This window comes from Hyaena hyaena, unplaced genomic scaffold (assembly GCF_003009895.1).
Source record: "Hyaena hyaena isolate Hyena2069 unplaced genomic scaffold, ASM300989v1 scaffold_129, whole genome shotgun sequence".
Classification (NCBI taxonomy): Eukaryota; Metazoa; Chordata; class Mammalia; order Carnivora; family Hyaenidae; genus Hyaena; species Hyaena hyaena.
This window is the reverse complement of record NW_024080763.1, coordinates 1858894-1881088: the sequence shown is the minus strand read 5'-3', so window position 1 is coordinate 1881088 and position 22195 is coordinate 1858894. Positions and strand designations below refer to the sequence as shown.

The window sequence follows — 22195 nt, the reverse complement described above, 5'->3', positions numbered from 1 at the left end:
GAACAGATATCATGTCTCCAGCAGGTCCTGTTTCCCACCATACTTTCCCTTGACTGATGAACAGGCTAATGACCCTTACTCATAAAAGATTGACCTTTACATGTACAATCCCGTTTCTACCGTTGCGTTAGTCCAAGATGTTCATACAGCTCAACGTGTAAATCAGCCAAACAAAAATGTCTCTCATGGCCTCGCTATTCATGAAATCATAAAGCTAGACACAAAGGTAAATGCACTCGAAGAGGCTATTCTATGTATTGGAAATGAGCTAAACTCTTTAAAGGTATGGTTGGCTTTCTGGTGCCATAAAGCATATAACTGGAAAATCAAGTCTTGCCCAGAGACAAAGAGCCTAACTTAGAAGGAACAGAACATAAGTTACTACATATACTTTTGCTAACTGGTGATGTTCAGCAGCCCCTTCCCTAAGGCCTACATTCCACAAACACCTTCCTTTCCCCTGGCAGCTGTGATGAGGATGGATAAGAATAGCTACAAGCCTATGACTTAATCTTAGCGTTATTAAAGTGTGAACACCCTGTTATCTTCTTAGTTACTCAACCTCACTATAATTGGGGCAGTTCTGCAAAAATATTTCTCTAAAACCTGTTTCTGAACACTTCCAAAAAACATCTTAGCATAGAGAACTATCCATTGTAAAAATTCCATTTTCTGATGCCATGTTAATGTTTGACCTATGAATAAAGACACCAAAACCGACAGGGCAGAGATGCCTGCCTGGTGATCAGAAAGAATCTCGGGGCTCTCTCAGTCCCTCCCTCGCCGACACCGTCCATCCTTCAGGGACCCCTGGTCTCGGCAGGTTGTTGTACACGTGGTTTACCTGGGATTCTGATGGCCTGCAATGGTCACACCTGTCTCTCCCAACTGCCTGGAGAAAGCCCGGCCACAGTGAGAGAGAAGAAAGTCGATCTGCAGATGCGGCAGAGCCCAGAAATGGAGTCAGAGAGCTGAGAACACCACCATTAGAGGGGCTCCTGGGTGGCCCAGACGGTTAAGTGTCCACCTCTTGATTTTGGCCCAGGTCATGATTTCACAGCTGGTGAATTTGAGCCCCACACCGGGTTCTGTGCTGACAGCACGGGGTCTGGTTGGGATTCTCTGTCTCCCTCTTTCTCTGCCCTTCCCCTGCTCATGCTCATCTTCTCTCTCTCTCTCAACATACATAAATAAACATGAAATGGAATTATTTTTAAAAAACAATAACAAAACACCACCATTTTAGCCTTAGAACCAGCCATGTCTGAAGCCATCAATTGCCAGACTATCTGGTTACCTGAGCCAAAGCCTTCCTTTGAAATTTAAGCCATTTGAAATTGGGTTTCAGTTACTGACAACCAAAGGGTCCTGGCTGATACAAGCAAATCTAGGAGGATTATACTACATCTACTGTGGCAGAGGAAGATGGGATGGATTCACGTTTGAGCTGAAATTCAGACATGACTTGTGAACTTGTAATTGGAAATGTCACAGGCCTGGAGCTCTGCACACGATAGTGTCAATGTGCCACTTAACTAGCTCTGGCCCAAAAGATATAAACAACAGTCTATCAGATCCGGATTTGGGGGGAAGCTTTTGCCTTCCTGGTAGAAGGGCAACACTCAGCTGTCCCAGACCTTTTGGCCTTTTCCTTCCCCCTCTTCTTGCCTGAAATGCAGACATCATGTTTTAGGGGCACAGCAGGAATCGTGAGAGCATGAGGGTGAACGCCTCATGTTAAGGAGAACAGAGCAGAAGTTGGAAGTAGCCTATTCCCTCATAGTCCTGGAAGCTCTTGTACCTGCCGAGGCCTGCCTTCATCTTGACTTCCTGGTATCTGACCAAGAGTTGCTCTATTTGGTTGAGCAACTGTAGTTGGGTTTCCATTACATGCAGCCCCATGTAATGCAAGCTAATTTATATAATGCCCTTCACCCATTACATTCTAAGAAAGATCATGGACTTTTGGACCAGGTCTGAGCCCATCAGTGGCCCACAATACCATCTTGTCACCTTGGACCAATGTCATTCTTCAGGTGAGAAACTAAGTGCCTGTATTCATTTCCTATTGGTGCTGTAGCAAATTGTCCTAAGGGCAGTAGCTTAAAACAACACAAATTTATTATCTTCTAGCTCTAAAGACAAGGAGCCCTAAACTCAAGGTGTCAGCAGGGCTGAATTCCTTCTGGAGGCTCTAGAGGGGAATCCATATCTTTCCCTTTTCCAGCTTCTAGAAGCTTCCTGAACTTCTTGGCTCATGGCCCTTTCACAGTCCAGGCCAGTAGTACAACATTTTCAAATCTCTCTCTCTCTTTAGCTCTGCTTCTGTTGTCTTGTCTTCTGCTCTACTGTCAAGATTCTGAATCTCCTGTCTCCCTCTTTGCCTTATAAGGACTCCTGTGATTCACTTGAGCCTATTTGGATCATCCAGGAAAACCCCTCATTTCAAGATCCTTAGTTTACTTATGTCTGCGACGTCCCTTGTGCCAGGTAGGGCAACACATTCACAGGTTCTGGAGATGAGGAGGTGGACATCTTCAAGGGGGCTCTTGGCTGTATAGTACTTGAGCTTGGTTCTCCAGTTCCCATGGAAATCGGCAAGCTCCTTACTGCCCCATGTAAACATAACCCTTAAGCTGGAGTGGTTTCTATCTTCTGCAACTAAGAACCATAGCTAACATAATAACCATAGCTAACATAACCCACAGTTAGTGCAGAGACTGATGCAGGGCTCCAAATCATGAACTGCGAGATCATGACCTGAGCTGAAACCAAGAGTCGGACGCTTATCCGACTGAGCCACCCAGGCACCCCTGAAATGGTGAAAGTTCTGACAATTTCTTCATACTATCTGTGACTCAGCAGGCTGAAATGAAGTGGCCATTCAAATACGGTTTTCTTTTGATACCTCAAAGCTAAGCCATGCCTAGAGGAGTCTGATTTTTTCAAATTTCATTTTATTTTTTTATTTATTTTTTTTTATTTTTATTTTTTTCAAATTTCATTTTAAAACTTGGAAAATTCACAGGGGCAGTTAAGGAAACCCTCCCTGTTTTCTGTCAGTATTTATTGTAAAAATAATGTAACATTAGGGGCATGTGCTGGGCTCTGTGCTGACACTTCAGAGCCTGGAGCCTGCTTCAGATTTCTGTCTCCCACTCTCTCTGTCCCTTTCCTACTCGCGCTCTATCTTTCTCAAAAATAAACACTCAAAAATTTTTTAAAATAAAAAGATGATGTAATATTAAAGGGAATGTAACCATTCATCCAAAATATCACCGGCCTAACGCACTGAAATATTCCCTAGTTCCTCCCATCCGTTCCTAGGCACCCTTAATTTTGCAGGGCTGTGGTCTACATTATAGTTTTGTAGTCTGCTTTCTCATATGCTATAAGGAGCTGTTTCCGTGTAGCTATGCAGTCTTCATTTTTCATGGCATATTTCTTTCTGTAGCCATGTTATGTGTGCATGCCAATTGGCTTTTCTTCCAGCTTGTTTTGGCGTGATAGCTCACATTGCATTCATGGTCTTGAGAGAATCACTTCCGTAGCATCGCTTCCCAGGCATAGGATTGTCCCGCCAATTGATCCAACTATCTCCATTGCTTTTAAGGCTGGTCATACTCTTCAGCCAGAGGATGAGGGCACCAATGATCTCTTTAATTTGTGCTACTTTTTTTAAAAAATATTTTTTATTTATTTCTAGGAGAGAGAGAGAGAGACAGCGTGAGCAGGGGAGGGTCAGAGAGAGAGGGAGTCACAGACTGAAACAGGCTCCAGGCTCTGAGCTGGCAGTCAGCACAGAGCCCGACGCGGGGCTCGAACCCACGAACCGCGAGATCATGACCTAAGCCAAAGTCGGACGCTTAACCGACTAAGCCACCCAGGGGCCCCTAATCTGTACTACTTTTACATGTGGGTGTCTCCTTGTTGTCTAGAAGTCTGGTTTTGGGGGAGGGACTTGTTTTTTTGCTTTTCCTGCCTTTGGTCCACCGATCCGGGGAGACGGCTCCCGTTTAGCAGGCGTGCGCCCCGCGGCCCCGCCCCGCTGGCCCCGCCCCCTCGGACCACCCCGCCCGCCCAGGACTACACTTCCCAGGCGCCCCTGCGCCGCGAGCCGGGTGCAGTTCCCAGCCGCGAGCCGGGACGCGGAGTCTGAGGAGGCAGAGGTGCTCAGCCGGGCACGATGGCTGCGTGGAGCGAGCGGCTGGCCGGCGTGCGCGGGGTGCTGCTCGACATCTCGGGCGTCCTGTTCGATGGCGGCGAGGACGGCGTCATCCCCATCCCGGGCTCCGTGGAGGCGCTGGCGAGGTGAGTGGGCCGCGCTGGCCGCGGGGCCGGGAGGGCGCGAGGCTGCGCGCGCTGCCTGGTCCCACACCTGCGGCTTCTGGCGGCCGCCGGGGGGGCGGGGGCGGGGCTGCCGCGCTGGCCCCGCCCCGTCCCTGAGAGCCCACCCGGGCCGGACCCCGTCACCGGCCCACCCCCAGCGGCGGGCCCCGGGCGCGTGTTGGTCGGAGCTGCCGGGGGCGCCCCTCGCTTCCCCCCGCCGCCCAGCGGTTGGAACGGGTCTAGCCGCCTTGAGCCGTGTTGTGAGCGCCCAGTTTCCAAGAACTAGCGACAAAGACTTACAGAGCTCGCGGTGTTGCTTTACATCGATTATATGTTGAAATGATAATAATTTGAATATATTAGGTTAAATAAAATACATTCGATTCCACCTTTTTTTTTTTTTAAAATTTTTGTTGGTCCGGTTACAGGAAAACTTTGAATGAGTATGCGCTGGCATGGTTTGTTTGGAGGCCAGGGGGAGGAGGGCATCTTGCCCACCACATCTTGTGCACAGAATGCCGCGCCAGAGCCACGGTTGGCACTCCTGGACCCTCTGCTTTGAGGTCGCCATTGGTTGGCCGGACAGGCCCAGTGCTGCCGTGATGTTGTGAGCAGCCGGGACTTGGCTTCCCAGAGGCACTAGCTGGGGGGACCCTGGTTAGTGGGCTGACCTCACTAGGACTCGGTTTACCCATGGATGCAATTAGGTGAGCCTCTTTGTCATTCTCAGGGAGCCCGCCCCACCTGTCTGGGGAGCCAGACTGTCGCGTGGAGCAGCAGAGCAGGTGTCTGAGAGGCCAGGAGCTCAGAAGAGGGAGATGTGGCCTCCAAGAGAGCATGTGAGGGGCAGCCGGACCTGGGAGACTCCTGACAGCCCCGGGGGCTTCATTTCCTGAGTCAGGTTGAAGTCCTGGCCTTTCCCTTTGTGTCCATTTGCCGCAAGGCTTCAGACTGGCTCCGTCACGGACAAGAACCTTCTGTGGAGGCGCCTGCAGGAATGGAGCGGCGGGCACTGGCTGTGTTTGCGGGTTAAGCGGGCCTAGTGTGGGGGAGCAGGAGACCACAGCCCAGGGCTGTGACGGAGGCAGGCAAGTCCTCATGGGGCTCATGTCTGCCGGGGAAGTGCACGGGAAACTTAAGACGCAGATGAGTAAACGTAAGGTTTGCTCAGAAAGTGGCAGAGGTGAGGCTGGACTTCGCTGAAGAGAAAGCATTGGACTTGATAGACCACCTTTTCCAAAGGAGAATCACCGAGGACAAAGCCCACAGACACAAAAAGAGTTGGTTATTCAGATTTATCTTAGTCCGGCCGGACGGCCCCTCCCGAGCACCCAAAGAGTCCTCAGAAGAGCGCGCCATCGAGCCATAGCTCAGGGTTTATACAGGGAGAGGGGCCGAAGCCGGTGTACAGAAGCGAGAATTTTGCGGTTAGAGGTGGGGGGGGCGGTGGCTTAACAGTTGCCTGAAGAACTTGTTTGACTGTTCTAATCACAATGTCAATTAAAGATTTACATCTCTGGCTTGCTGCAGCCAGGAGGAGCTAGGTTTGTTCGACTCCTGACCTTTCACCCGAATAGAGTTTGAGATCAAACAGTGGTTGCAAGTCCCTCACCTTTTGGCTCAAGGGAGTTTTACCTACTGAACCGAAGGGTAAGAAGGGCCGTCTGGGCAAAGGGGCAGAGGAAGTGCATTCCAGCCAGAGGGATCAGCAGCTGCTAAGGCCTGTGGCAGAAGAGAACTTGGCACGTTCATGTTCACGGAACTGAAGTGGAGGAGCATGGCTATAACTTGTCATAGAGGGGTGCCTGGATTTTATCCTGAGTGTAGGGGAAGGTCTTTGGAGATTTTAGGCAGGAGTGTCATATGATCTGTTTTGTGTTTTTAAAACATAACTGAAACATAGTTGAAGTTGAAATGTCAAAAGTGAAACTGCCTAAGTACCGTATGGAAACAGGAGAGATTTCCTTTGAAATCTTAGAGTAGTTGGGTGGCTCAGTCTGTTGGGTGGCCGACTTTGGCTCACAGTTCATGAGTTCAAGCCCCACGTCGGGCTCTGTGCTGCCAGCTCAGAGCTTGGAGCCTGCTTTCTGTTCTGTGTCTCCCTCTTTCTCTGCCCCTCCCCTGCTTGTGCTCTGTCTCTCCCTCTCTCTCAAAATAAATAAAGATTAAAAAAATTAAAAAAAAAAGAAATCTTAGAGTAGAGGACCTTTATAATTGTGCCCCCAAATCTAGAAATCGACAACAGCAAAATAGACAGCCTAATAGAAAAATGCACAAAAGATGTAAACAATTAATTCACAAGGAATAAAAAGCAAATGACCCCTAGTCATATGAAAGATGCTCAGCTTTACTTAGATAAAGCTTAGATAAGAGAAACACAGGGGCACCTGAATGGCTCAGCTGGTTAAGCATCCGACTTCAGCTCAGGTCATGAGCTCGTGAGTTCGAGCCCCACATAGGGCTCTGTGCTGACAGCTCAGAGCCTGGAGCCTGCTTCAGATTCTCTCTCTCTCTCTCTCTCTCTCTCTCTCTCTCTCTCTTTCTCTTTCTGGCTTGTGTTTTCTCTCTCTCTTTCTCAAATATAAATAAACTTTGAAAAAATAAGAGAAATGCACATTGAAACTATGCCAAGCTGCCATTTTTCATCAGTATGAGATAATTGGCAATAATGCGTAACTTCGGGCACGCATTCACTTGGTGAAAGTTTGCAGAAACAGACTCTTTAAATTAAAAAAAAAAAAAAAAAGGGGCGCCTGGGTGGCTTAGTCAGCTAAGCATCCAACTTTCGCTTAGGTCATGATCTCACGGTTCGTGGGTTTGAGCCCCGCGTCGGGCTCTGTGCTGACTGCCAGCTCAGAGCCTGGAGCCTGTTTCAGAGTCTGTGACTCCCTCTCTCTCTGACCCTCCCCTGCTCACGCTGTCTCTCTCTCTCTCTCCTAGAAATAAATAAAACATTAAAAAAAAAAAAAGAAAAGAAACAGACTCTAACATGTTGCTTGTGGAAGATGCATTTGGCATTATCTATCAGCGGCTCCACTTCTGGAAATTTGCCCTGCCTCCTACATGAGAAAGGACATCAGCGCCAGGTCATTCTTGATGGTAACTTTTGAAATAAATATACACATGTACATATGGAAACAGCTCAGATATCTATTACTCGGGGAGTATCCCAGTCTGTCTGTGAAAGCGGGGAATACCAAGCAGTGCGAAAAGGAATGAGCCTGCTTGTGCTGTAGACTTACTGTCAGTAAAGACATCAAACACAGAATGGGCTGAGCCGTGTCTCTCTTAGGTGGAAAAGGCAGAAATGCAAGCATGTGTTCCTGCTGCTGCGTTTGCAGAAAGAAACGGAAGGAAGAGTTTCATTGGGTGAAGAGTGGGTGGTTGGAAGAAAGAGTGAGAGCAAGATTCTTCACCGCGACCCTGTGGATTAACACGTGTCACGTTTTAATGTTTTCGAACCACGTGAATATATTTCCCATTTGAATGTTAGAATTACAAATATTTTGTCCGTTATCTCTCAACAAGGCTGGAAGAAAAATACCACACCCCAAACCAAAATTACAAATATTTTAAGACCCCTTGGGTTGCAGAGTAGGCAATGGCCTGGGAGTGGGGGGGATGGCAGGGCTCAAGAGAGGAAACTCGGGCACCAGTTAGGAGACGGTTGAACGGTCCAGAGAGAGACTGCGGGGCTCGGATGAGGGAGGCGGTGAGAAGGGGGTGAAGGAAAGAGCTGTTTTGGAAGTAGGACTGGTAGGAGCTCCTGATAACACTGGTATTGTGGGGCCAGGAGAAGAGGAAACACAGAATGGCCCCAGTGTCAGACTAGAGCATCCGGAAGGATGGAGGTGCAGGGAGGGGTGAAGGGGTGCAGGGCAGGTGTTGTGATGGCTCGTGGTGTTCTTGGCCCAGTGCTAAGTGCAGGATAGACCCCATGACAGCACAGCACATGTACACACACATATATATTTATTTAAGTCGTGGTCTTTTAAAGTTTTTTTTTTAATGTTTATTTTTATCTTTGAGAGAGAGGACAGAGCACGAGCAGGGCAAGGGCAGAGAGAGAGGGAGACACAGAATCCGCAAGATCATGACCTGAGCTGAAGTCAGACACTTCACCGACTGAGCCACCCAGGCGCCCCAGTTATGGAATTTCTTTTTAATGTTTTTACTATTATTATTATTTATTTCTGAGAGAGAGAGACTGCATGAGCAGGGGAGGGTCAGAGAGAGAGGGAGGTACAGAATCTGAAGCAGGCTCCAGGCTCTGAGCTGTCAGCACAGAGCCCAACGTGGGGCTTGAACCCACGAACCATGAGATCACGACCTGAGCCGAAGTTGGATGCTTCACCGACTGAGCCACCCAGGCTCCCCAGTTATGGAATTTTTTAAGATAGAAGTGTAATTAACCTACAATCTTATGTTAGTTTCAGGTGTCCAGCCAGTGATTCAGCAATTCTGTACAATTCTCCATGCTCACCCCGCTGAGTATAGTCCCCATTGGTCACCAAACACTGTTACAATATTATTGACTGTATTTCCTACTATTTTCTTGGCAGGTGAGGCTGCCTCTTCTGTGCTAGGCATTCATGCTTTCCTCTCGCCATGCGGGGTGGTCCCCTGACAGCCTGGGTGGTGGAGGGGCTGTGATTCCCCTTTACCGGTCGAAGCCACTGCAGCTCAGGTCTTGCTGGGCGTTGGGGGTGGGGTCCTCAGCTGAGACGGTGCACGGACCGTGGAGACCCACATCAGCCTGACTCCCAGCCACTGCGCCAGAACCACAGAGTCCTTTGCAGGGGAAGCGGGTGTTGAGAAGGTCAAGGGCTTCCAACAGCCCCTCCTGAGTAGCGCTCCCACCCTGACCTGGGCCTGCCCCAGATGCATGTGCAGATCCCAGGGTGGGGCAGGAGGGAGGGGTCCCCAGCCCGCTAACTCTTGTGGCACCTTCTGCACTGGCACTTTCCAGCTCATTCCCCAGAGGGGATTGGTTTTGATTTACTTTCACTCAGGCCGATGCCTATAGCTGGGCTGTCTCTGGTAGCAGCTACACCTGTAGAAATCTAACAGCTACGGGAGAGGCTTAAAACACATCAGAGCCAGTTTTGTGGGTGGCAAGGAGGATTTCCTTCCCTGGAGTATTTGGGATTATTTTCCATGAGGGGGCAGAGCACTCTGTACCCTGGGAGATTTTATCGCTGTGCTGCCCAGGGGCCTGGAGAACTAATGGCCTTGTCCCTCTGAAACCTCCTCCGCTCCCATGGCTCCCACGCCACAGAGCGCCCCCCTGGTCCGCCAGGACTTCTCCAGCGAGCTTTGCTGCCCTTCTCCGCCCCCTCGCCCGCCTCATCCCCTTGCCCCCAGTTACATGTAGTCTCCTGGGCAGGATTGTCACTGAGGAACCCCCTTTGTGGCCTGGCACCCACTGAGCCCGGGCCCGCCCAGTGCCCACACCAGGTGCCCTCTGGCTCTCTGCATATTCCTTTCCTCTTCAGCTCCTCTGCCGGCCCCCCTTCCCAGCCCCCAGCGGCCCACTGATCACACTCGGGCTCAGGGAAGCCCCGAAGCCCAGCGTCCAGACACTCGGCGGCAGTGAGTGTGGTGCTGGAAACGTCTCTCTGCTTTTGGAGCGTTCCGTGGCGACGCCTCCCGCGTACGGGGTGCCCCTGTGTTGGGGTGGCGCAGCCAAGCATGGGCTCTCCCAGGAACGGTGTGGTTCCTTTTCTGCCTGCACTCGACTCAAGCCTCCTTGATGTGCACCGCTCGCTTTGATGTCCTAGGGAGCTCAGTGGGAGCCCCTGGAGCGAGAGCAGCTGCAGAGGGACAGGCGTGGTAGGGAGGGGACAAGGTCCTGGGAAACCGGTCACCCCAGTGGCGGCTCCCCAGCCCTGCTGGGTTCTGGCAGCACCTTCCATTCTGGGAACCCTGGAGGGGCCAGCTCCCCACTCTTCTTCCTAAACTTTGTGTGCTGGCATGCATCCTCAGGTTTTCCAGAAGGTTCCCACTGTTTGGGGGACGCAGAGCACATGGAGAGTATAAACTCGGCTTTTCAGGGGCGCCTGGGTGGCTCAGTCAGTAAAGCGTCCGAGTTTGGCGCAGGTCGTGATCTCACGGCTCATGAGTTCGAGCCCCACATCGGGCTCTGCACGTCAAGAGTTTAGATCCTGTGTCTCCCTCTCTCAAAAATAAATATTAAAAATAAGGAAATATAAATCATTAGACTCTGCTTTTCAGAACGATGTGGACCGCGGTAACAGCGGTCACCAATAATTGAAGGAGGCCTGTGATGTGATGTCCTGGGTGATGTCCCAGGTGGATGACTGACCCCACTTTGAAAAGGGATTTGGGGCTTCTTTTCAAAGTGACTGAGGGGCGCCTGGGTGGCTTAGTCGGTTAAGCGTCCGACTTTCGCTTAGGTCATGATCTCGCGGTTCGTGTGTTCGAGCCCCGCGTCGGGCTCTGTGCTGACTGCCAGCTCAGAGATTGGATCCTGTTTCAGTCTGTGAATCCCTCTCTCTCTGACCCTCCCCTGCTCACGTTGTCTCTCCCTCTCTCCTAGAAAGAAATAAAACATTAAAAAAAAAATTTCAAAGTGACTGAGGCACAGAGATTCAGGAACTGGCAGAGGTAGAAAAGGTGGCCGGGCCAGGTTAACACCGGGTCCATGTGACCCCAAGTCTTCAGTGTCCCTCCTGGCACTACCCTGCTTCTCTGTCTGGCATTTGCTCCTTCATTCATTCGCACGCCCACATGTATTTACTGAGCATTTTTAAACTACAACACCTGCTCTTGGCTCGGGGACGCTGTGCTGTGAACGAGGCAGAGAGAGGCCTCCGCGCTTGGGAAGCTCTGGGTCCAGATGGGAGACCAGTGTAACCAGCACCCAGAAAGGCCTGCTGCAGGCAGAGAGAGACCAGGGAGTGGGGGTGGGGGAGCGCGGTCTCGCAGATCCGCCGCCGCGTGCCCCGGGGTCTTGGAGATGCCATCTGGGACAGGAGCGTCCCAGATGGAACCGAGGGCCACACCGACTCCCTGGAGCCGCAGGGGCTGGCGAGCCCTCTTACGGTTCTAGGGTTTGTGGGCGGGCGTGGAAATGGGACATCTGTAAGCAGCCTCGGTCCCCCCAATGAGCCCTTTATTGGAGCCCATTCTTGGGCGGTGGGGCTCCCCGAGGGGAGCCTTTCAGAGGCAGGGCCGGGCCCAGCGGGGGCTGCAGGGGCCGGCCCAGGGGCTGGCCCACACAAAGGAGAGCTCCGGGGGCATCTGCATGTGAAAGGCAGGACGGCATTTACGGCATCCTGTCTCCGGCCACTAAAGCACATCTGCCCGGCCCTGCCCTGCTTGGCCCAGCCTTTTTGTGGCCGGCGGAAGGAAGCAGACCTCGGCCCGGGGCCGCTTCATAAAGCAATTCCCACCCAGGACTGCGGACCCGCAACCCATCCTTCTGGGGGGGCCGGGGGGGGGTCTCAAGCCCCCGGGAGCACCCGAAGCCCCGCCACCCTGTTAAACTCAGGCCCCTCCCAGCAGGTTATGGAGCAGCGAGAGCCAGGGGAGCCCTGTCCGAGGTCACCCCCTGCAGGCGTTAGGACCGAGCCTGCCTCGATGCCGGGCCTCCCTGGGAAGCTTCTAGTCCCAGGAGTGGCAGTACCGATTGCTAGGGACTGAGGGCCAGGCGGGAGCCTCACTCACCCGTGCTGCCACATCCCATCTTCCCACTCATGGCCCGGCACCTGCCCCTTCGGGGTGTCAGAGGGGGCGGCCACTTTTTGAGCTTGTTTAAGCCACCAGGAGCCACTCTGTGTTCAGAGATGACACCAGGAGAAGGCAGCGTTCTCTCCTGGGCTGTTCTGGTGTTGTAAGTTCTACGGTGTCAGCTTCAAAAGTCGCAAGTGGCTCCCTCCTCGCTAACAGTGCCACTGGTAGGTGAATGTACGGAGTACAGAGTCCAGACCCTTGTCACCAGCCGTGGTCCACGTATTCCCCCACGGTGACACTGCTTCCTCCCTCTGTATTTCGCCGGAAACACAGAGGACCTGAAGACACAGCGCCTGCCTTTCCTGACATCGCACGGCCCTTGCCCCTGCCCTGCGCCCCTCCCTCGCCCACGGAGTTCTCGCGGGGCACCGGAGGCTGAGTCCCTGCAGGTCCCAAGCCGGGGCGTTCCAGCTCTTACGTAGTACCCCCCAGGTGAAACCCAGGGTAGAACCCCTCAAATTAAAAAAAGCCAAAGACCAATGTTTGACAAGTGTATATTTTCTCTGTTCAATTCTGTAATTGATGATGAAGCCAGTCAGTGATCATGGTCAAGGTGTTTTGATGAATAACAGTATTGAGGTCTGGGCCAGGGGATGGCTCAGCGTTTCTTGGTTTATAATTTCGTATGTGCGGCTGGGGACAAGCTGCTTGTCCATCAGGAGGGGAGGAGGAGAGAATAAATTAGTTTTCCCTGACTGCAGAGTACTTTTAGCTATTAAAACAGAGCATGGTGGGGGCACCTGGGTGGCTCTGTCCGTTAAGCGTTGGATTTCAGCTCAGGTCATGATCTCGCAGTTTGTGAGTTTGAGCCCTACGTTGGGTTCTGTGCTGGCAGCTTGGAGCCTGGCACCTGCTTCAGATTCTGTCTCCCTCTCTCTGTGCCCCTTCCCCACTCAAACTCTGTCTCTCTCTCTTAAAAATGTATAAACATTAAAAAAAATTTAACAAAAACTAGTTCTATTTCATGTTGACATTAGTTTGTATGACGTGAATACAAACAGTAAAAAATGTTACAAAACAATGTGTATAAAATACCATTTTTGTCCAAAAAGGTAAAGAAGAGAGACGCAACAGCCCACCTGTGGCTGAGGTAGAGAGTGGAATCGTGCACGCTGACCCGCATGGAGGGAGACTGAGGCATGCTGGGTGGGTGTGTGAGACCGCACCGGACAAGAGCTGTTTCTTGGGTGCTGATCTCAGCATGGGTGCTCAGGGCCACCACATGGAAGCAAGGGTGGCCAGGTTGGTGGTTTGAGAACAGAGTTAATGGTGTCTCCCAACAGTGCTGCCTCTGGTGCGAAGCGCCTGTGGATTGGGAGGCCATTGAGGCATGAGTGACTCAGGAGGGTCACAAAAAGCGTCCGTACCCCTCCCCAAGCACCCCAAGGATGGACAGGGAAGCCATATTGGCAAACCCTGCCTGATTCCTGCCCGTTGCGGAGCTCAGGGCAATGTCCTGTGACCGTGGGGCCGGCAGGAGGAAGACCCAGAGACTCAGCCTTGCTTAACGACGCCTCATGAGGAAGGAGAGTGGGGCCGGTGCTCTCCCAAGGGCGGCCGCTGCCTCTTACATGTCACCTAAGAAAAGGTAGGGGCACCTGGGTGGCTCACTTGATTAGGCATCCGATTTCGGCTCAGGTCATGATCCCGGGGTTGTGAGTTTGAGCTCCAAGGTCAGGCTCTGTGCTAACAGTGCAGAGCCTGCTTGGAATTCTCGCTCTCTCCCTCTCTCTCTGCCCGTCCCCTGCTCACTCAATTCCTCTCTGTCTCTCTCTCAAAATAAATAAATACACTTAAAAATTATTTTTTAAAAGTTAGGTGTCAGCTTTTGTGGGTGAGGGCCTGGGTTTTGAATCACAAGTCTGTCCTGTGTGATGCGGTCTTGGGCAGGTTTTATAGTGTTTTTGTGCCTCAGTTTCCCGCCTGTGTAATGGGGGGGTAAGTGTGGTGAGTTGTTTTCTCTTACCCACCATTTTGCTTGTCCCACATCTAGAGGCTAAAGGAGTATGTTGTTGCTTGAAGGGTCAACGGTGGCAAAGAGGTGGTTACTTAGCAAATAAGAGTCTTTGAATTGTTGAACTTGGTGCTGATTTCAAGACGAAATCGTTCAGCTCCGCCCAGGCTGCTGTATTCTTCACATTTGTATACATTCTTGTGAGGCCAGTTCATATTAACGTGTTCTCGACTGAGCTCTGCCCCTGGGTAAGTACTCAGTCCCTCCAAACCCCAGTCCTCATCTGTGAATGGGGATATTGACCCATCTCTCAGATTGTCTTGAGAATTCAGTGTGAGCCTGCGGATGATGCACTGGGCAGTTGGGAGAGATGCTGGAGGCCAGTCACTGGGAGCCGCGGCAGCTGCCATCGGGGTTCCCTTTGTCCCGGGTACCCCAGGATTGTTCATCTGGACAGTCAGTCCTGGGTTTTTACCCCAGGTTCCCTTTGCCGGGTTGAACCTTGCCCTCTTTATTTCTTTTTTTTTTTTTTTAATGTTTTATTTATTTCTAGGAGAGAGAGAGAGAGAGAGACAGCGTGAGCAGGGGAGGGTCAGAGAGGGAGGGAGTCACAGACTGAAACAGGCTCCAGGATCTGAGCTGGCAGTCAGCACAGAGCCCGACGCGGGGCTCGAACCCACGAACCGCGAGATCATGACCCAAGCGAAAGTCGGACGCTTAACCGACTAAGCCACCCAGGTGCCCCAAACCTTGCCCTCTTTCTTAACGGTGCTCTCTGGGCTCCCTCACCCCCTGGCCCCTCCCGGCCCCAGTTCACTGGGGATCAGTCTTCCCATCAGACTGTCTGCCTCCAGGGCCCAGCCTGGGCTTGCCAAGGAGGTGTTTGGTGCTGTCACAACCCATGCCTTCACTGGCATCCATTGAGTATTTGTAATGTGCCATGTGCTTCTGGTATGGTTTTTATTTTTTGTTTATTTTATTTTATTTTATTTTGTTTTATTTTATTTTATTTTATTTTATTATTTTGAGAGAGAGAGAGAGAGAGAGAGAGCATGCGAGTCAGGGAGAGGGGGAGAGAGAGAGAGAGTAGGCTCTACGCTGAGCCCGATGTGGAGTTCAGTCTCTCACGACCATGAGATCATAACCTGAGCCAAACTCAAGAGTCAGATACTTAACCAACTGAGCCACCCAGGTGCTCAGTTATATGGTTTTTCAATACGGTCTTCGTGACAGCCTTTTCAGTAGCTACTCTTAGTGTCCCATTTTACAGATGTGGAAACTGAGGTTAGAGAGGGTCAGGTCACAAGCCTTAGCCACACAGTCAGAGGTGGCGGAGGGGCAGTAAGTGTGTTGTGTTCTGAGTCAGGCTGCCACCTCCTGACACTGTACCCTGGGAGTGCTTGGCATCTGTCCGCTGCACCTACTGGCCCGGACCTGCCTCTGGTGGTGCTCAGGGAGGACTGGCTGGCAACGGGCTCTCCAAGGTTGGGGAGGGGCCCAAAGAACCCACAACTCGGCACATGCCCCTAGACGTCTCGCATCCCTCTGCACCTCAGTCTCCCATTTTGTGAAACGAGCTGTTGGTCGAACACTCTGCAAGGTCTCCTCTGGCTTCTGGATTCCCTGCACTTGATTCTAAGTTGTGTTTATTAATAAATAGTAAATCAATGCTTGTGGACTCAGCGTGTCCCTTTCGTCTGAGCCCCGAGGCTTAGGCAGGTGAGAGAGAACATGCTGGATGCCAGGCAAGGCAGTCCCGGGCACGGGGAAGGTAAACCCTGTGTTTCGTAAGGGCCCTGGCTTTGGAGCCTGCCCTGAGTCTGTTTGACTTTTTGCTTGTTCCCTGAGGTCACTGGCTGGCTGGTCCAGACTGAGAGGCCCAGCCAGGGCCCGGCTGTGTGCGTCACCACGTCCCTTGTTCTCTCCGTCCGGACTTTGTGTTTCTTGCCTGGACTCTGACGACACAGTGATGTGCCTCACTGCCCATAGAATGTCGGACGGAGACTCGGGAGGGACTGACGGGCAGGGAGCAGCTGGCCAGCAGCCTAGCCGAAAGGTGTGCCTTGGGGGGGAGTGGAAGGAAAGGGCAGGTGCAGCGGGCTCAGCCTGGTCTCCTGGCAAAGGCTGTTGTTGGTGCCCGTCTGCGTTTCTAGACCGACGGTCACAGTTTCGTGTGGGACGGCTCACGGCGTGCCCAGTCCTGGAGAGCAGAAGCCCAGGCACCTGTTACCCCATTTCATGGCTGGGATTCAAGGACCCCGAGAGCCTGGTGTTTGGTTGCCTCCTGACTGAGGGCATTTGCAGGGTGCAGGTGCAGGACCCCAGCTGGGCAGCAGCTGTTCCCGTGGTCCCAAAGTCCTGTTGCTGCTCCAGTGACAGGGCGGCCCCTGAACCCAGCTGATGCCCGTCGTTGGAGCACGGGGGCGGGGGCAGGGCTGGGCCCCTCCCTGAATCCACACAGGTGCCTCTTGGTGGGTGTCCATGACTGGGGTTTTCCACTGCAAAACTGCTCCTGTTCTACTCATAGGCTCCTGTTTGACCTTCTATTTTTAAAAATTGGCTTCTTACGGGCACTGGGTGGCTCTTTCGGTGAAGCGTCCAACTATTGGTGTCTCGGCTCAGGTCATGATCTCAAGGTTTGTGAGTTCGAGCCACTTGTTGGGCTTTGTGCTGACAGTGCAGAGCCTGCTTGGGAGTCTCTCTCTCTGTCTCCCTCTGTCCCTCCTCTGCTCTCTCTCTCTCTAAATAAATAAACTAAAAGTAAATAAATAAAAGACTGGGTTCTTAGAGCAAATACGTACTCTGTAGGATTCAGTTCTTCGTGTCTTCAAGCTCTGTGGCTTTTCCAGAAGAGAAGCAGCTGAAGGTGTCAAGGTTGGACGGTGCGGGCACCACTACAGAGCCTGGGTCCCTGTCGCGTCTGGGTGCCATTAGGGTGGCCGAGACTGATGTTCCCCTGGGGCTGTGGCCGGGTGCTGCCACCCGCGCTTGGGTTCATAACCACCCCCTGAGGTGTTGTGAAGGTCCTTTCTCTGGGGAGACTGAGGCAGAGTTTCATCTACCTGCTGCCGGCTCCCTTCATTAGTAACAGGGACCCTCTGCTCCGCCAGATAACATCTTAGTTGTGGCCCCAGGGGCAGAGCAGGCTGCAGGAATGGGGGGCGGCGCCCCTCTCTGCCCCTCACACTTCCCACCCCTCTGCTCCTGGTGTTTCTTGGTCACCAGTCATCACGTGGGAGAAGGTTCCTGGCCTCAGCAGGGGGTCTCCTGCAGCTCTCCGAGGACCAGCCCAGGGATGAGAGAGGGTCAAGGAAAAGCACCTCAGCTTTCTCTTGATGTGGAGAAGTCACCCATCCCCTCTGCCTGCTAATCTCACTTGTCACTACAAGTTTGACCTTGAGGCCTCCTCCCTCCCCTGGCCTGGAGAGATCTCTCCTCCAGGGGGCAGGGATTTGGAGTCAGGTCTGCCTGGCCTCCCCAGAGGCCCAGGTGAGTGCGGGTGGTGGGAGCAGGGGAGGGGGCAGCGGTCCCGGCTGCGGCTGGGGTGAGGGGGGGCGAGCACCCCTGTGGACTCTGAGACAGTAGGGCGGGCAGCGGAAGAGTGAATAAGGCCAGGAGCCACCGGCCCACAGGCCACTGCCAGGTGGGCAGTGGAGGAGTGAATAAGGCCGGGAGCAACCCGCCCACAGGCCGCTGCTGGGCATCTGCAGCTGGCACGTAGTGAGCACTTACTGTATACCAGGCCCAAGACCTTACAGGTCTGGCTGGAGCCTCCTCATGTGAAGCAGGTGCTGTTATCATCCCCATTTTGCAGACGAGGAAACTGAATCACGGAAGGAATAGCTCGCTGAAGGTCCCACAGCCACTTCACAGCTGAAGGTGGCACCGCTGGGACCCTGTCCTGTCATCAGACTCTGAAGCGCTGCCTCCTTGTCCCCACGTGGCCACCTGGCCCGCTGCCCAGCAGTCAAACATTCTCTGACACGTCTTTTCTGCAGCGATTCACTCCAGCCCCTTGTGCGTGGGCCCAACCTCCCGTTTACCTGTCTCGGTGCTTCCAGCTCCACTGTGCTTTCTCCTCTGGAATCCTCTAGAAACCTTGCACCAGGAGCAGGGTTTGAGCAGTGGGGAAGCAGTATCGCTCGTGGGCGGGTTTAGCTGTGAGCACAGGCTTCCTTCCCGAGGTTCCCTGGGCACCGGAGCGCTGTGCTTCCATTACCCGGTGGGCCCACCAGGTCTGGAATTTGGATTACTTAGGTGCTCCCTACAGATGGGCCTTGCCATGCTCCGAGGACTGTGAAAGCAGAGCCAAAGTCAGGCTCTGCCTCGGTGGATGTGGGATTGGAGCCTGGGGGGCTTCCTGGAGGAAGGGAAACATGAACCAGGCCTTGAAGGATGAATAAGATTTGGCTGAGGAGGAGGGTGCAGCAGACTCTGGGTGCCTAGAGGCCTCCTGGGGTCCCACACGAAAGTGACAACTTCCTGAGGGCCAGAGGGGAGGGGCGGAGGGAGGAGGGGGGACCGGCCCAGTTGGGAGGCAGGCAGCCTCCTTGCCCGCTGCAGGCTCTCCCCCTCCCAGCCCCCCTGTGGCAGGCCGGAGAGGGCAGCGGCTGAGGAGCTCCACCAAGGTCGGTCAGGATGGCCAGTAATCGCCCCAGCGCTCTACCTGCTACCGAACGATAATGAGAGGGTTTCCATTATTTTCGGGTGAGCGCCCCTGGCAGATGCCGACAACCAGCAGATGTGTGAGGGCCGAGGTGATTTGCAAGGGACCCGTTCCTGTGTCCTGTGATGCACAGTAATTGCACCAGGCGACGTTGTCACTCAGAGGCTTGTCCTGGCCCGCCTCTGGGATGAGGTGAAGGTCAGTTCAAAGATCTGGTGTGGCCGCTGGAAGTCGGGGCAGGTCCCACTGCCTTGGGACTCCCAGGGAGGGGAGGCCGCAGGCCGAGGTGGTGGCCGTGGGTTCAGAAGGGTGGTCTGGCCGTAGCCCCTCTCTGGGAGCCAGGGGTTCCTGGGTGTCGGGGGCCGGGGATGACTCAGTCCTGGAGGTGGGCCCAGCCTGCGACTGAAACCCTGTGACTTTGCTTTCCTGAGCTGAAGGCCTGGAGCCACCCCTTCCCCTGGGCTCCCCCCACATTCGGAGCTCTTGTGTTCCAGGCCTGGTAAGGCCAAACCTGTGACATCTGGCAGCAGACCCCCTCCCCCCAGGGATGCTGAGGGTTTGGTTCATGGGCTTAGTCTGTTGGGACGGACACAATGAAAAACCTCAGACCTGGGGGCTTAACGACAGACGTATGTTGGGAAGTCCAGGACCTGGCGCCCGTGGCATCGGTTTCTGCTGGGACTTCTCGTCCTGGCTTCATGGTGGCGCAGAGAGAGAGGGCTCTGGTATGTCTGCTAAGGACACAGGATCCTGTTCTGTCACAGCACCACCCTATGGCCCCATTACGCCCTGAGGGCTTCAGCATAGGAATTTGCAGGGTGGGGGATGCAGTTCAGCCCAGTGTTGGCCGTTCAGGCCTTTCCTAAAGTACCGATCCGTGTCACGATGTCTGTCCCCCGTGCCCCACGCACACAGCTGGGCTGCTGGGTCCCGCCTGGGCACAGCACTTCCCTTATTGGAAAGGCAGAGGCCTGTACACGCCGCCGCCGCGTAGCTGCCACCGTGTGGTCGGTTGATGGCTTGTGGTTCTGCAACTTACAGACTGAGTGACTTCATAGGTCTGTGCCTCTCAGAGCCTCCGTTTTTCTGTCTCTAGAATGGGGATGACCGTTTTGGTCTCTGGGCTCATTACGCAGGCAGCTCGTACCTGGCCCAGGGGACGCGTGTAGGGGTACCCACTGCGTGGCTTTGGACAAAATCAGATCACAGGTACTGAGCCCCGAGGCAGGACTCACTGTAATTTGTATTCATGCGTTACTATTATAAGGACACACATTTCTATTATCTGCAGTGATTGCAAGAAATGGAGAGAGGATCTGGGACTCTTCTCAAATGGTCAGAAAGGGGGATGAACAGACCCCCAGGGAAGGATTTCCCAAACATTTTGCAGTAGATTTTTCAGGGACTGCTTTAATCCTAAGGCTACTACTTTGATTTTTAAAGCATGTATATATATTTTTAAGTTCATTTCTTTTGAGAGAGCATGTGCAGGGGAGGGGTGGAGAGAGAGAATCCCAAGCAGGCACCTCTCACCGTGAATGCAGAGCCCGATGTGGGGCTCGAACCCGCAAACCTCGAGATCACAGCCTGCGCCGACACCAAGAGTCAGGCGCTTCCCGACGGAGCCCCCCAGGTGCCCCTAACGCGCACGCTTTATGAGCTTCAGTTGGTATTTCAAAGGGGACCGGTTGCCATGGTCGAAGTGTCCCGAAGTGAGTTCTGTTATTTGCTCGTTTGTTATCGGCATCTGAAGTTGCGCTCTGAATGGCAGATGTGAGGCTCAGTCATCTCACTGTCATGCCGATTGTTCACTGTTCTGAGAAGGTCACATCATCATTCATTAGCGGTAATTAGTCCCCCGACACCCCTGCACTTCTTCACTCAACTGCTCCATTAACTTGGGGTGCGAATCACACATTCCAGGCGCCAATCAACGAAGATCTGTCCGTAATGCACAAGGTGATGCTATTAGTTACAATATATTAACTGCCTAATTTAAAAATACAAAAGCTGTCTTTATGAAGGGCAATTAACCACTAAGCGTAATTGATCGTTCATAACCCTCTGATTAGGAAAGACAAATATTAAGAAAGGACTAAACCACCTGGGCTGTTGATTGAGACACCCACGGCCTCTCAGTGCAGATTCACTGTCGTCGGTAGATCTGCGGGTTTCTTGGCAAGTGGCGCCTGTCAGCCCCAGTGCCGGGAGGGTTGGGAAGCTCATCTTAACTGTGGGAAAACGTGTTCCCGCCGCTGAATCCTGCCTGTTCCCAACGGGGCTTGTGACGGACCTGCAGGCTCGGGACACCCTTGGGGGAAGCAGTAAGTGTATGAAGAAGGGTCCCTCTCAACGGCCGACGTTGGAATTTGCCATCACTCAGTCACTCAGCAAATGTTTATGGTGAGCCTGCCGTGTGCCCAGCCCTGTGTGACCCACTGGGGATGCCGAGAACAGACCGGATGTCATTGCTGGTCTCGTGGAACGCACAGGTCTGAGAGAGAGAGAGACAGTAAACAAAGATAGAGATCGGATGATTGGAGATACTGGCTAGTGCTATAAAGAAAGAAAAATATAGGGGCGCCTGGGGGGCTCAGTCGGTTAAGTGTCCGACTTCAGCTCAGGTCATGATCTCACGGTTTGTGGGTTCGAGCCCCGCATCGGGCTCTGTGCTGACAGCCAGCTCAGAGCCTGGAGCCTGCTTCAGATTCTGTGTCTCCCTCTCTCTGACCCTCCACTGCTAACGCTGCCTCTCTCTCTCTCAGAAATAAATGAAACATTTAAAAAATTAAAAAAAAAAAAAAGAAAGAAAAATGCACATAGGGAGTCTGAGGGCGGGGTGGAGAAGGGGGCGTTGGACAGACACACCACCTTTCCCCCAGCTCTGTCATCGCCCCCCCCCCCCCACCCAGGGTGGAGTAGATCGCCTGAGGCATCCCTGCCTGCTCAGTGAGCCTCCTCTCCAGCTTCATTTTCTGGCTCAGCCTCCATATACCCAAGGCTGCTAGAAGATTCTGACAGCTGACCGAGTCCCAGGAGGGCAGCGCCTGCCCTGCCCCTGCTCCTCCCTCCCTGGGCTCCACCCAGCTTGTCTGTCCTGCAAGAGATTCTGGTTGGACCTGGCTCTTCTAGGAAGCCTTCTCAGAGACCCCATCCTGGGATGACACCTTTCTGTCCTCTGGGCCCCCCTTGGCTTTGTCAGGTAGCCCCCGTGGGTGTGCTTCCTGTTCCTAACTCCACGCACGTCGGTTCCAGGATCCGTATTGGGCTTAAGTAGGAATTAGCCCAGGTCCCTAGAGTCTCAGGTCCAGGAAGAGGAGCAGAAAGTACTTGAACTTTCTGAGACTCAAATGTCCTCATTCATCAAGCAGGATAAAAAGTGTCCCTGCTCGGCTTGGGGCGGAGCAGCATTTTTGGTTGGGTCTCACTTATTTGCCCAAACGGAGGCTGATTTGAAGTCTGTCGTTCTGAGTAGCGGCGGCCAGCCTGTG

At 53.1% G+C, this 22195-nt stretch overlaps 1 protein-coding gene across 2 annotated transcripts in view; it reads left to right on the top strand.

Annotated features, from left to right (window-relative positions):
• The first annotated feature begins 4116 nt into the window (after positions 1 to 4116).
• The window catches only part of LOC120235563 (phospholysine phosphohistidine inorganic pyrophosphate phosphatase), a 125824-nt gene continuing 107745 nt past the window's right edge, over positions 4117 to 22195 (top strand). For both annotated transcript variants that reach the window (XM_039237963.1, XM_039237962.1), the window contains exon 1: positions 4117 to 4311. In XM_039237963.1, the coding sequence (XP_039093894.1) occupies positions 4187 to 4311 (125 nt within the window). In that variant the 5' untranslated portion in view covers positions 4117 to 4186. The remainder of the gene's footprint in view (positions 4312 to 22195) is intronic.